At 38.4% G+C, this 15,195-nt stretch overlaps 1 protein-coding gene across 8 annotated transcripts in view; it reads left to right on the forward strand.

The window, feature by feature from the left end:
- Window positions 1-14,936, forward strand: part of OTUD7A (OTU deubiquitinase 7A) — a 149,070-nt gene extending 134,134 nt beyond the window's left edge. For 5 of the 8 annotated variants that reach the window (XM_075100135.1, XM_075100137.1, XM_075100136.1 and 2 more), the window contains 5 exons: window positions 2,655-2,782; window positions 3,928-4,077; window positions 10,421-10,535; window positions 10,782-10,866; window positions 12,842-14,936. In XM_075100135.1, the coding sequence (XP_074956236.1) occupies window positions 2,655-2,782; window positions 3,928-4,077; window positions 10,421-10,535; window positions 10,782-10,866; window positions 12,842-14,275 (1,912 nt within the window). In that variant the 3' untranslated portion in view covers window positions 14,276-14,936. The remainder of the gene's footprint in view (window positions 1-2,654; window positions 2,783-3,927; window positions 4,078-10,420; window positions 10,536-10,781; window positions 10,867-12,841) is intronic. The other 3 variants (XM_075100139.1, XM_075100141.1, XM_075100142.1) reach the window with 2 other exon arrangements.
- Window positions 14,937-15,195: the final 259 nt, after the last annotated feature.

A 15,195-nucleotide genomic window follows, 5' to 3' on the forward strand; every position in this document is an offset into this window, starting at 1 on the left:
TGCATATTAATGACAGCTAATTATGGAAGTTCTCTGTCTGAGAGGACAATCGCTGCTTTCATTTAAGAGTGTGCCTAGGTTGTGTTGTCCACCTTTTTTTTGCCATGTCTCCCAGAACCAGTGCTCTGTGTGTATTATATTTTTAAGTGGCACTCAACTGTGAATTATCATCTTTACTTTTGTCTGCTTCCCACAACTCTAACCATTTTTCAGTCTTCTTCCATCTAGGATGTTCATTTCTGTCTTCTACGTAGAGGGAAAGCTTTAAAATGCGATACTGGCATTAATGACATTAAACTAGAAAAATAGGAAAGGAGATAATGGCAACCAAAAATTCTATAAAATGCTTATGAAGTCAAGGGCTTGAAAATGTTCATCTAGAGAAGCAGAGAATTTAACAGAATTATTTTGCAGTCCAGGTGAAAGAATGATCTGTTTCATAATTGATTGACTTCATAGGTTGGGTTTGGGTCATGAAACCTCTAACTGTGCATTTTGTAAGCTTTTCAGTAAAAGTGAACATTTAAAACAAACTTGGCAATTGCGCTTGTCCATTAATGTATGAAGAAAAAAGTTTTTTGAAATTTGAATAGGTTGGGAAAATAAGACTAATGTATTCAGATAAATGGGATAGCACAGGTATATTTTAAGGAATTTAAGGATTTTAGTCCATAAATTATATTCTAAGGATTTGCTTCCCTATATATACTTGGTGGTTTAATGCTCTTGATTTGTGGTGTTGAATTTGAATTTCTGACACTTGATGCTATTGAGATTAGATGTATAGGCTGTAGATGAATCTGGCAGGGGCTGGTTCCCTGTGGGCCTTAGAACCTTTTAGTACTGACATGAAACAATTACAAATCTTGCTTTATGTGCTGTGTACATGTTTTGGCTTTCTTAAATGTCTTATCTCTGTGTTCTTCTAGATAGTAGTAATTATGTAATCTAACATGAGTTTCTCTGATATTCCTGTCGGAACCAGGTAACTTCTTTAATAGACATCCTGTTATTTGTTTTTTCTTTGTCTTCCATCCTTGCTTATGCCTTTCAGACATAAAATTATGATTAGAACGGAAACTGCCCAAACCAGCTCAGATAGGACTAGGATAGTTCAGTCTTTTTAAAAAAAACAAACAACGTGTTATGTGTACTCCTCTTTGTCAAGGTCTTTTTGTAGATACTTTATTCATTTTGGCCACCTTTGATATTCAGGGCTAATTGTCATGGTTTTGACACAAAACACCATACTGTGAGCATATTACCACTTAATACCCATGTTTTGGACAACTAGATATTGAAAGGCATTTTAACCAAGTAAGGATAATGAATTTAATAATTGTTTTCCAAGATGTACATTCCATAATGGTATCAACAATTCAAAAGGAAGAAACATCTCTTCAGAGTGCAGAAGACTCTTCAAGTGCTCAAATTAGCTTCCAATTATATTTTAAATGCATTTATTTATTTATAAATTCCTCCAAAATAAGCACTTTTTTTGTCTTAAATTACTTGCTTATTGTGAAGCTGGTGGAGAATTAACTCTGTTTAGACCTATGGAATGCTCCTCAATGAAACTTTTATTTGAATCTAAATATGAAATATTATCTCTCCACTTTTGAAGTGCTCTGTGTCTGCTCCAGCTAGATGAAGAGAATGGAAAGACTTTCATTAAATCCTGTGGTATTTGGATCAGACCTGTAGAAGGCCAATGTAAAGAAAAGACTTGGGTTTTTCCGTAGTGCTTACTTAACTGTTTGAATTTTATGTTCTGCTCTCCTACCATATAAGATGCTTGCATTGATGTGTTTTCTGAAACACAAAGCTCCACTGGCAAAAATGCTTGCCTTTGTCTCACCTAACTGCATCTTGATCAAGATTCCTTCTGTATTATCTAAAAAGAAATGAGAATTTTCATCTCATCTTTGAGCAAATGCTTAAGAGGAGAGGGATGATCCTACTTCCAGATGCCCCTATATTTTTTTGTTATCTGTAGAATGGCGGTCAAGGTGAAATGCTTAGACTTCTGATTTTAGATGTCTGAAAGCAGGTGAAATTCATCTCATTGGAAAATCCAACAGGAAAATTAATCTCCAGTTCCCACACAGGTACCTCTCCTCATCTTAAAAAAATACGATTTGGTTATAGTCAAAGAAAAAAGGTTGTCAACTTTGTAAGTTAAATTCCTCCTGCTCAAGCCAACATCAATGTTTCTTACATTGCCAAGGTAAACTCACCTGTATTTTCTTTAGAGGAGCTAGAAAAACAATTATCTTTCATTGTAGAGTCTATGTGCCAAGGGTGTCACATGAAATTACCATTTTTGTGACAAAAGCAGGTTTATACTAGGATGTTATCTGAGAATTACCTTTTTTATTCCCATTAGGCTACCAAACAATATCAGAAAGTAATGAATTTTGCTAACTACTAGAATAGTGTGGAGTCTGCAAGTCAAAACATTTTCTCTATTGCTGTTATTTTATTTTCAAAAATGTATTTTCCTTTCCAGTTTCTTATGTTACCTATTTCAGTAATTGATATGTTTCAGAAAAGTGGGAATATGAGTGCCAAAGAGAAGAAATAGCTGCTGCGATGTGTTGGTTCACTAAAATTTCGAGGGTTGATTCAAAAAGCTTCAATGCTTTGTCTTCCAGAGTCGATAATTCAGAAGATCCAGTGTACGAGAGCTTAGAAGAGTTCCATGTTTTTGTCTTAGCCCATATTTTGAGAAGACCTATTGTTGTAGTAGCAGACACAATGTTACGAGACTCAGGGGGAGAAGGTAAGAGTTTATCATTAGAAATTCATGCATCTATGTAAATTGAATCAATTGTAAATGAGCACAAAGGACCCAGCTGTAACGTATCTGAGTGTTTATGGCATAGCTGCTGCCTTTTTCAGGACAGGTGGGGGGAAGAGCAGAGTAATAGTGATTCAACTTCTATTAGATAAAAGTAAAAAATACAGGATAATTATGTAAGTCATAATTATGGTGAAGTTCAGATAGACTCACCAAAATGTAGGTTTATACCTTAAAAAACTATACTGTTTTCCGTCCCAAAGTCTGGACACAGCAGACCTCTTCAAAGGAAAAGTTTTTAGTACAAAAAACCTCATTGTTTGGTTTTACTTTTTTCCTTATGCTCATTTTGGAAATATTTGAGTAATAAGGATTCATACTTTCACAGCAAAAGGAAAAATAATTGGTCAGAAGCAAACATGTTGAGAGAATTTTCCTGCCCAAACTTGCCGTTTCCCATAATTATATATAAACAAGTGTAGAATCCTTCAAAGGATTCTGCCCTTACAGATGCAGCATCCCATTCAAATTCTCCTTGTAGAACTTTTTTAATCTTTCCTTATTTATATATAATTACTTACTTATATACTTATACTTACTTATATACTTATATATACTTACTTATATACTTATATATCCATTCATACATATGATGTGCATGATGACGTGTGTGGACTACAGACAGGTTTATAATGTTTCTTATAGAAACAGGTTATGCAAGGCATGAGCAGAGTATGTTACCAAGAGATCTGATGGTGTATTTACTGCTGATTGTTAGAAAATATCCTTCTACCTAGAAGTATTACAGGAAGGCACAAATCTGAATACATGTGTGAGAGTCATTGAGATTTTGTTAAAAGACCTCAATATTTTTACTAGTAAACAGTTAGAGCAAGGAAAATATATGTAAGAACAGAATGTTTCCATTATTTTTCTTAGTATATTTCCTGGTGTTTTTACAGTGAAATTTTACATGTTGTTGTGACTGTTTCCTGCATTCATTACTCCACTTTAGGGTGCTCTTCTGGAGTTCTGAAAATGTTGTAGGACAATTGTTACATACAATAGAACCAACTTAATTGTCTGTTGTTTGACATAGTTTTAAAAAATGTCATTTTTCTTTGCAGCGTTTGCACCTATACCATTTGGAGGAATTTATTTGCCACTTGAAGTCCTACCTAACAGATGCCATTGCTCGCCTCTCGTGCTAGCCTATGATCAGGCCCATTTCTCTGCTCTTGTTTCCATGGAACAAAAAGATCAACAGAGAGAACAAGGTATGCTACAAACACAGCAACCCAATATATTGAACACAATGCACAAAGTACTTTCTTCTACCTGTAGATGTATTTGTGTATCAGAAAGGAAACAATATCCACTAAAATTTTATTGCTACATCCTTAGGAGTCTAAGTGGTCTGATCACAAGACTGGGAGCCAAGAACTCTAATCCTTGTGTTATCACTGTCTGTCTGTGGCACTTAGACCTTTTCTGTCAGTTCCATATATGTAAATAGGTATGATCATAGTTACCTACGGTGCTTCTGGGTTCTTGAAAGCCTTTGTTAATTTGGGGTTAGTAAAGTGTTTAGAAGATTAAGTGTGAGTCAGATCACTATTGAAAACTCATGTAATGGACAAAATCTCTCTTCTAGTGTGCTAAATGCACTTTTCTCACTTAAAAACATTTAGTTGTCACGTTTTTATCTTATCATCTTGCTGTCTTCTCTTTTACTTCAGAACAGTGCCAACAAAGTTTGACCAGATATTTCTGTGTCAGGTTTGAGCTTCCTGGATATGGGATTGGGAGTGACAAGAGCTTCAGGACTGGATTTGTCACTGCATCAGTAGCCTAGGAGCTAGCTATAACTGCCCTTATTTGGAAGACCTGTTTGCTTAACAATAGAAAGCTGTGAGATGAACTCCTATCTGTCTTAGCTCCTTTTGCGGAGCTCCTTTTTGTTCTGATGAAAACATGGTGAGGCTTTAGAAAAAATTGGTGCAGTTTTGCTGTATGAGTCCTCCTTTTTTTTGCCTGATGGCATTGCAGAGGTGTTTTAAATCCCTTATGGATGCATATACCTGTAAAGTAAACGTGCAATGTGTGCTGGTTGTTCAGATCTCCTGAGTGAATTTCATTTAGTCCTCCTTCATTTAATTCCCTAACCGTATGTGCATTTCATCTGATTTTGGATGCGTTAGGCATTTTCTATGCTTATGAGATAGCATGCTGCAGCTGTGCAAAGTAGAAAGACATTCATTAAAATGATGCAAAAGGGGAAAGAAACTCTTGAGCAACACATTTTTTTATAGTCATCTTCATGCAATAATTTGACATCTAGTTAAGTCATCTTTCTTGGAAGGAGCGGAGAGTTTTTTACCTGAGGTGGTGTGAGATGGGAAACACTTTACAAAGGGTTGCATGTGGTATTGACAAGCTTTGCGTTGGTGAAGAGGAGACTGAATCATAAGACAGTAATGGAAAAAAAGGTTGATCTAATGTCAGATATTCAGTGGGAAAAATCAATCCAGTCCAGCTATTCAGCCTTCAGTGGTATGTAGCTATTTCAGGGATTTGTATTTCAGGTGCTTGGCAATAGATCTGGCCTTTGCATTATGCACTGGGGCATTGCAGCTACCTTCCAGCCCTCAATCTGTAGAAGAGCAGCCCTTAGGACAATGCTTTTCACACAGGAGCTGTTTCCAAACCAGTACACTGAGGTATGATGTGAAACACCTTGTGAGAAATGAAAGTCTGCAAAGTAAATTCATACCATTTTAATGCAATAAAGTGACATGGATGGAGTTTTGGAGAGCCTTTTTAAGGATACTGTTTCACTGTTGATGGTTGCTGATGATACACTGCAGCCAAGACTGTAATGTCAGCATGCTGTTAAGTTAGCAGCTCCTGCCTATACATCTATGTTACAAATTGTAGAGTTGTCTTGTTTTAGAACATGCCCCGTGTCTTTCGTCTTGACCGTTTTTAGGTTTGAGTTCTGTTGGTGGTGAAACAAGACGATTTCTGGAGTAGGCAGAGTCCATCTCTTCCTTCCTACTGACAGTAACCTCATTTATTTTAAGCACATCTGCCTTCATACAATACTTTATTATCACAGGCGTTACAAGAGTCTGTGTGCATAAAAAAATTAATTGGATACACAGAACTTAACTATCTCTGCAATACCTTTGCAGATAGGGTAACTGCCACCTGCTAAACCTTTTGCTATTGTGGAATCCTCTAAGTGACAGGATTGACAATAGGTAGTGAGGAAAACCACTGTTCAGCTGCTCTGATCCTACCTCTCAATATGTGTTAAACTATTCAGTGATACAACTTTGTGCCACCTACTGAAATATTCCTTGTATTAGAAGCCATATGCTCTTGTTAATTACACACTGGAAGAGCTTGGGTTTGATAACAAGGTCACATATTTGATTTCTCTCCTAGGTGTTAGCAATAGTGTTGAATATACTTCTCGTGGTTAGAAACTGTCTTTCTGTAGGATTTTCCTACACCGGAGTCACACAGGAAAGGTGCTGGGAGAGAAAAAGCTACCAAATATCCAGCACAGCATCAGTAATATTAAATATTGGCTTTGTTCATGTATAAATTCATCCAGATTAATTACAAGGACTGTTGAATTAAAATAGTATTTGTTTTGTATGATCCGATTTTACATGTTTTACTGCAGGGCATTGAATACACAGGCTTCAATTCTGTGGAGCAGCAGAGAGCACTTGGCATTAAGTCTGGGATGAAGGGGGAATGCTTTAGCTCTCAGCTGCCAATCTGGTTGATGTCGGAGACTGCAGCAGTTTAATAGCTAACACAGCATTGCTATTGTTCTTCAAATGCTGTGACAGGAAATAGATTGGCACAAGGATGCTCTAATAATGCCTATTTTTTGTACCTTGTCAGCATAAAGATGTTGGCAGCTTTGGAAGGGAGAGCTACAATTGTTAAGAGTCAGAAACCAATGGCACAGGTGCCACAGTACATGGCCAGATTTCAAACTGTCAGAATGCAGCTGAGAACTTAAGAGTTACAGCTCCTTAAAAGGAGCATCTCTGATAGGCAGGCTGTTCATAACTTACAGTTTTTATACTCTGACCATGTAACCAGATGTCAGGAGCAGCATCTGAAGCTGTCTGAGCTACTCTGTGTATGTACACACACATTTAAGCTGCTGAGAAGGTGTCTTGTGGAGGAGACAGTATGTCCTGTATTTATGAAATATGTGTGGTCAAATAAATGCTGATGTTCTGTTTGGCATATAGTCATTTATCAGATCACTTTGAGCACTACTACAAATGTATATAAAGAGAGAAAACATGCTAACATCCTCTTGTCTGGAGAGGATTTAAAGCACATTTTGACACGCCTTCTATTTACCAGCACATAGCTGGCATTCTGCTGGTGACTGAAGGCCCTTTTGCTTTGAAATCCACATCTGACTAAAAACCTATAAATACTTTTGTATTCATGCAGGCTATATTTATCCAGGTGTTTTGTATCTTCGTTTACAGGAAAAAAAAGACCAGTTCTCAACTGCCCCCAAGACAGCTTCATTGAACTTAGAGCTTTCCACACTCTGTGCTTTATCAGCAAGGTGGCAGTGAAATGGCTGCCCACAATCAGTCTGCAACGACAAGTGAGATAAGTGTGACAGTGGTTTTTAACAGCAGTATGGCAGTATCTGTGTCAGTGTTTCATTTTACTAGTATTTTCAGAAATAAAGTGGTGTTCTTTATAGAAGATTAATGATGACACTTGAGGCATGAAGGTAGTGCTAGGAAACAAACACTGTGACTTCACAGCACAGAAGGCAGTACACCCAACAGAGGAATGGCATGAAAGTCCTCACTGTGTGTCTTTGAAACTGCTATGGACAAAATAGCTGCTGTTACTTTTGACATATCCCATCTGTTGGCATTAGGACTTGCAGACTATTTCAAATAGTGTGGTTTCAGCTCAAGAGCATCCAAAACCAAGTGTAACCAAACTACCGCACCAAAGTTGCAAACTGATGTGGCTGGGCATCAAGCAGATGCTACTGTCTGTTGGGTTTGCTATAGAAATGAGTGTGATGGATCCTGCTTGGAGTCCTAACATTAAAATATTTTCCTGTCAGGAATGTGGGGAAATCCTACAAGAAACCTGGGCTATCAAATGGAATTCCCTGAGAGAGAGGCAATCTCTTGCAGTGAAGATAGAATTTTAAACCTCCACTACTTTAGCAGATACTTTTTGCATGAAGATGGGAGTGCTTCATACCAACCTCAGATGATCCCTTAGAATGAGTATAGTTTCCATTCAACTCAGAGTTTGAAAAATAATAGTTCTGTGTGAAGATAGAGACAGTACCTGTCACAATGTATACCTTGGTTAAGACAACAGTGACTTGCTGTAGACAGTCAGGTCTAAGCTTTGTTTTGTACTTCCGTATTAAGATTTTAGTAAAATTTAGTAGCACTCAGTATTTTTATTAGGTGTATTTTCAGTATCAGTAGAAACAGCCAGCTTTAAACACGATGCCTTTAAAATTTTTTTTAATAACAATTATTGTTTATTGAACTATGTGAAAACTAGTTAGTTTCAAGCTGTCCTTAGAAAAGAAGCTCAAATCTACTTTGAAGTTTACATCCCTAAGAGACTGATTCAACTCTCTGACAGTTGTTTGGTCCAGGCTTTTCAACATCACCTGCCTCAGGATCACATTCCCAGTGCTCTACCAGGCTGTACCTGTAAGGTTAGGTGCTACCAGAAGTGGAAGCGGTGTGTTATAAACTTATAATGCTGTTCTTTTGTAAGTTGCGGTCTTCCTTTAAACGGTTGATATATTGCATTGTAAGGTCAGTTGTAAATCCAAGCAATACCTGCTAGTAATTCAGTTAATTGGCAGAATATGAGTTTTCCTTGGGAAACATGATCAGTAAATTGTGTTCTCAGTTATTCCAGCCCCTTTCTTGCAATAATTTCATTGAACACTGCATATTACATATTACACCAATAAGTGTTAAAAAAGTGTATTCAGTTGTCACCTCTGCTGTATGTTTCTTAGGTTCTTATGCTTCAGGAGCTCACTTTACAGTATATTTTGAACTGTAGAGTTAGACTCTCTGCTACTTATTCATACTGAGTTTCTTTAAGGAGCTAAATTATCTTACAATATTAAGTTCTGTGCTTGCATCTTAACAGCGGTATCTGCAACTAAAGTTGATTAATCTCTAGCTGTTCGATACTACATTTGCACTTAATATGGGGAAACTATTTCAAGAATTACCTGCTGTAAGCAGTAGGGGGCAACATTTCCAGGGAATTTGTAGAGGTTTGACCTTTTTATTTCCAGTCTGCAAAGATGAAAATGCATATATATTTTCTGCAGTTGTCAAACTGTCTGAACCAAATACGGACTTCACTGTGTTAATCTAAAATGCAGATTAGATTTCCTGCCTTCTGCTAGGTGAGGAATGATATTTAACCAAAAATGCTGTACCTTTGTTTTGACAACATATGTTTTCCGAACTGCAGGAAAGATTATAAATGACATATAACCAATAAGTGCAATCAATTTTCAGTAATTCAGTGCCATGATGTTTGGGTGATTTCTCCAGGTTTCTTTGCCCCTTGGCAATACCTAGGCAAAGTCCTTAAGGGTTCTAGTATAGAAAATTAAATTCCTTGATTGGTTGTCAGAGGAGCAGCAGGGACCTGCACCATCCTGAGGATCTCACCCAGTCCCTCAACAGCTTTTTTTTTTTTTTTTTTCCCCCTAATGAAATGGAAGCAAATTGCTGTCTTTAATTAAAGCTGACAGTGGTTTTCTCGTAGTTTCTTACAGGTGATTGAATGATAGAGGCTCTGTAAAATCAGAGTGCAGTCCCTGCATGCTGAGTGTAAAGCAGAGTCATTAAGATATGTGTCAGAAGGCAGAGCCTTAGCAGAGAGGGGAAAGGACAGGAGAGCCAAAACAGCTAGACAGTAATGCTGGGATGTAACAGCAGTAACGGTCTTTTCACTACACTCAACAGTGACCTCAGACTGACCTCTTAGCCCATATATATGTTGATCTATGCTCCTCAGTTATATTAATTCATAGTTTGAGTCCAAAATCACTGTAACTGCATTTTGCTTTGTTTCTTAATGCTGTTATCAACATATTTTTGTTTCTTTGACAGTGGAAAACAGAAAGGTCCTGAACTGAAAAGACAAAATAATTAACAAGTATGTGCATCTGTGTGAGACAGGCAGGAATATTTCAACTTTTTATTGCTTTCTGCTATTCTAATGGCTCTATCTCCAGGAAATGTTTATTGTGCATGACAAAATGGCAATGTTCTCCCAGAGGTCTCCCCTCCTCCACAGGTGACTATTTTTCATGCCAGGAGCAATCAGTGTATTAACCTCTCCCTCTCCTCTTCTGTTGCACAAGCATCAAAATAGGGAAATGGAGCCCAATATAAATCATTTATGGTGCTCTGCATGAGGCAATTCTGCAGCACACTCAAATTCTGCCCTTCTTCTTCAACCAGTTATGCTGCTTTTCACAGCTAAATAAATTTTTTTTTGTCATTTTTGTTTCCCCCCACCCCAATCCTTGTTTCTTCTCTACTTCAGCGGTGATCCCTCTGACTGACTCTGAACACAAGTTACTGCCTTTGCACTTTGCAGTCGATCCTGGGAAAGACTGGGAGTGGGGAAAAGATGACAATGATAACACCAGACTGGCCAAGTAAGACCTTTCTGTAACTTTAGTGCTAAGCAGTAAAATGTCTTGAGCCATACCTGATTGAAGTATTGGGAGAACTGCTAACAGAGGGGGCTTTGTTCATGTTCTTTGGTTACGTGGGAGAAGACATGGGTGGGTCTCCGGCTGATGATCGCAATTCAGGCTGCTGTTACATCTCTCCCTGTTAAGAAGTATTCCTTTTCCTTTCAGGCTTTTTGACTGTTTGTTCCCTTCTTTTTTCATCCTTAGTTTGATTCTGTCTCTTGAGGCAAAGCTTAATCTTCTACACAGCTATATGAATGTAACATGGATACGCATACCATCTGAGACACGGGTAAGGTAAACTTCCCCCTCGGTCTAAACAACGTGAGAGGTACAAGGCACGACAGGGTGTTGTGTAGGGTAGGCTGCCTGGGCTGGCCAGATGCCTGGAAACACCCGAGTGTCCTAGCAGCAGGGATGAGTCACTCATGGCTCATTGTCCTTGCAATCAGGCTTATAGATTTTTCTCATATTTGTTTCAATAACACAGTTGCTTGTTTATTTTTGCAACTCATACTCTGTTCTGCAGTGTATTTTCTAGCTTAATCTTTCTGTTACTTATTTCAGTAGTCTGTGTAGTTCAAGTTCTCAAAAATCTTAAAATAGACCTTTTCTCACTATTGTTTTCTCAGAACTTTGGCTTGCTCTCCTAATGCCACTGTTAGGTCACCAATCCCAAGTCCTTTCTCTTTCTGAGAATTCATTTGCACCCCTGGACAGCTCCCAGTTTAGAGTGGCTGACAAAAGGCCACAGACTGGAACTGAACTGGAGCCTGGTTCTTTCAGAAAGATATTTTAGAACTATGCCCAGCTGGCACCTAGTCACCTGCAAATTTCTCTGCAAATTACATTGAATGAATTGAGGGGTTAGTCTGGAGGCAAAAGGTTGCTAGGAGAGGATGGAGGCAATTTAGACAGCCAACACAGGATTTAAAGGAGGAACAGAACACAGAATGGAGAAGGCATTTAACAAGCTGCGAGAGGGGAAAAATCCATTTTTCTACAGTTTTTACAATGGTAGCTACCACATCAGAAGAAGGGGAGGCAAAATGGTTCTGTTGTTGTAAGCTGTGAGCCTGAAACTTGTGGGATCTGGGTTACCTCTCCCTGCTTCACACTTGCCACATGAGCATGGTCAGGTTAATTCAGCACTCGTTTCTTCTGCCAAGTGGGGATAACAGCTCTGCTCCCTACTGGGTGGTGGGGTGGCTGGGTGCTCAGGGATTCCAGGGAGAGAGAGGGCATTTAAATACCCAGGGACAAGAAGCAGGTGTGTGTTTCTATACTGGAAGTATATACATCTCCTGAGCTTTTTTCTTTTCTGATTCTTTTCTGAATCATTACGGTTAGTTGAATGTTTCATATTTATCTCTAGCAGATTTTAGCTCCATGGTACCTAAAAGCGAGACTAAGTTTTGCAGGAGTAAATTAACAAAGCCACATTTGAAAGTATCCTAGGATCCTCATTATTGCATTTTCAAGAAAGATGTTTTATCACCTACCTAAAATATAAATTGGAACTCGGACTTCTGACACCAGTTTTATCTGCATTGTATTTCCAATAAGAATGAATACACCTCATTGTATTCCTCAGTCTACTTGCTTAAGTTTTAATTAAGTTTAATATTTCAGGCAAGACGTTTAGCTCTGGTGCATCATACCTTTGATTTTCATGTGCCAGAGACCGGAACAATGAAGAAATCAGTTTAAATGAGTTGCGTTTTGAACACAGTGAATTTTGAAATATTACTACATACAGGTTCATGTGCTGCATTCCCCCTGACAGCTTTCAGCAGAACTTTATTTCCCTTCCATCACAGTATTACCAGTTTCTTTCCATGTTCTCTGTCTCCCCCCTGGCTGAGAGGCAGCCTGTATTATAGATGCTTCCTACTGAGTGGCCGATCTCTCTGTGCTGGCCAGCCACGCAGGGAGGTTGTACTGCAGCCTTCCCCTCCACAAGAGCACTAACTCGCATCTCTCCATTATTCAGACACTGATTTTCACAGAACCTGTGAATGGCTGACCTCTGCTCTACAAATGTGCTTGAAATGAGCCAAAAGCTACTGTAGGAACAAACAAGATACATAGTCAGCACAGCCAAATAAGCTTTATTTGGTGAAAAAACCAGTCTAAAATGTCAGTGCATAAACAAAAAAGTACATTTAAAATCAATGTCAGAATCTATATTGGATTTGGGGTTTTTTTGCACTACGTCCCTGTATGAAACTGATTTTGTATATCTAATTATCATTACTTTTCCACAGCAGGCCCCTTTGGCTCAACCAGAATCCCCTACTGCTTCAGCTGGGGAAGATGTTCAGTCTCTGGCTGACTCAATGGACTCAGACCGAGATTCCATCTGTAGTAATTCCAATGGCAATAATGGCAAAAACAGTAAAGAAAAAGAAAAGGACAAGCAGAGGAAAGATAAAGACAAAACCAGGACGGATTCAGTTGCCAATAAAATAGGAAGCCTAAGTAAAACTCTGGGAATTAAACTGAAGAAGAATATGGGTGGTCTTGGAGGCCTGGTGCATGGCAAAATAAGCAGAGCCAATTCAGGGAATGGGAAAAATGGAGACACAGTAGAAAAAGTCAAAGAGAAGAAGTCTAAGTCTCGAAAAGGGAGCAAAGAGGAATCTGGACAGTCTGCGAGCACTTCTCCATCTGAAAAGACCACTCCATCTCCAACTGACAGAGCTAGCAACTCACCCAGTGAAAAGATGAACAATAAACCCTTCTCTGACAAGCAGTCTGACCCATGGAAGTACAGCACTGATGTGAAACTCAGCCTAAATATTTTGAGAGCTGCTATGCAGGGTGAACGAAAGTTTATTTTTGCTGGCCTTCTTTTGACCAGTCACAGGCATCAGTTCCATGAGGAGATGATAGGCTATTACCTGACCAGTGCGCAGGAGCGTTTCAATGCAGAACAGGAACAGAAAAGAAAGGATGCTGAGAAAAAGGTGACACTGAATGGGTCATCTTGTAGGAAACTGGAGCCGGAGGCGTATTCAAAAGAAAAATTAGAAACATCTCCTCAGGATAGGGCATCACCTGTCTTACCTCAAAGCCATACAACTCAACTAGTTTTAAAATTTAAAGATCGCACTAGTCCCACGCCTGGGTCATTTTCTTCACCTAGTAATGGCGCTAAGAAAAGCGGACCCATTCCGGTATCTGCCCACTATAGCCATACACCACCTGTTCAAAGGCAAAGCGTCATCCATTTGCATGATGTCAGCTCCAAGCCGTCGAGCTTCCAGGATGATACCTACAAGCCAGTAGTTGGCACCTTAAAAACCTGTGCCACCTATCCCCAACAAAACAGATCACTGTCTTCTCAGACCTATAGCCCAGCCCGGATATCTGGTATCCGCACAGTGAACACAGTGGAATCACTGAGCTATGCCATACCTACTGAACACAAGTCTCAGACATACACAAATGGATTCAATACTGGCGATATTAGAGACTGCTTAGAATATGCTGATGAGGATGCTCCTCAGACCTGGTTGAACAATGATAAAAATCAAGGCAGAAGTACAGTTTGCCCAATATATTCCATCCAGCAGAACCGCTGTAAGAAGGAGAACTGTTCCTTTTATGGGCGTCCTGAGACTGAAAATTACTGTTCATACTGCTACAAAGAAGAGTTAAAGCGCAGGGAGAGAGAAAGCAAGGGACATAGGCATTGAGGATTCTTCCATGACTACTTAGTTTTACCATTTTCTTACTTAGAAACTAAACAGTGTTGAATTGCAGTAAAAGGAATCCTTAAAAAAAAAGAATAAAGGGTTGATGAGTAAATAGTGTCTAGCTTTTCGCTTTTCCGGGGCAATGAGGAAATAATAGAATTAATTTATCGTAAAAAAAAATTATTTTCCATTTTGTCAGTGTCTTTTTTACATATATTGGTAAGTTGAAGGGTTGTTTACTCCTTTGTCAGTGCTGTGTGTATGTTTGGTCAAAAATTTACTAATGGTGCCTGAATTTACACTGACATCACTCAGGTAGTAGAATGATAGGGGAAAATCATAATACCGGAGATGTGGTGTTGTAGTAGGGTAGTATCTGCCTTGCAGACATTTGAAATTCTATGGCTATTATGAGAGTATGTTTTCCTCAGTAAAACGTAGATTTTTCATAGCCTTTTTTTTTCAGGAGGGTAGTGATTTTACATACTGCTCATTTTTAACATTGCAGCATATTGCATTGCTACTAATGTTTGTACTCACTTTAGTTGAAATTGAATGATCTGGGAAAATGGGAGTGAAAGGTCTGAATTCATGAGGGTTGTACCTCTTCCTAATTTTAAGTCATTTCTACATTTCCATTAAAAAGTAGGATTGAGCCACTTTCATTTGTACTGAATTTTTTAACAGGTTTTATAAAAAATATATTATAACTTGCAAGACTTCACATCAAAAAAAACCCCACACAGTATAGTTTTGGGCACCTGAATTTCAGTAGTATTTTCATTGCTGTTAAAATTGAGAGAAATGTTAAAATAAAATTAAAATACAAAAATGTTATTAGATTTGGAAAATTTGATGACCTGCTAGGAAATTTGGGATCATTTTAGAGCTGAATTAACTGCTTGTCAAAATAAATGTAG

This window comes from Phalacrocorax aristotelis, chromosome 7 (assembly GCF_949628215.1).
Source record: "Phalacrocorax aristotelis chromosome 7, bGulAri2.1, whole genome shotgun sequence".
In the NCBI taxonomy this organism is placed as follows: domain Eukaryota; kingdom Metazoa; phylum Chordata; class Aves; order Suliformes; family Phalacrocoracidae; genus Phalacrocorax; species Phalacrocorax aristotelis.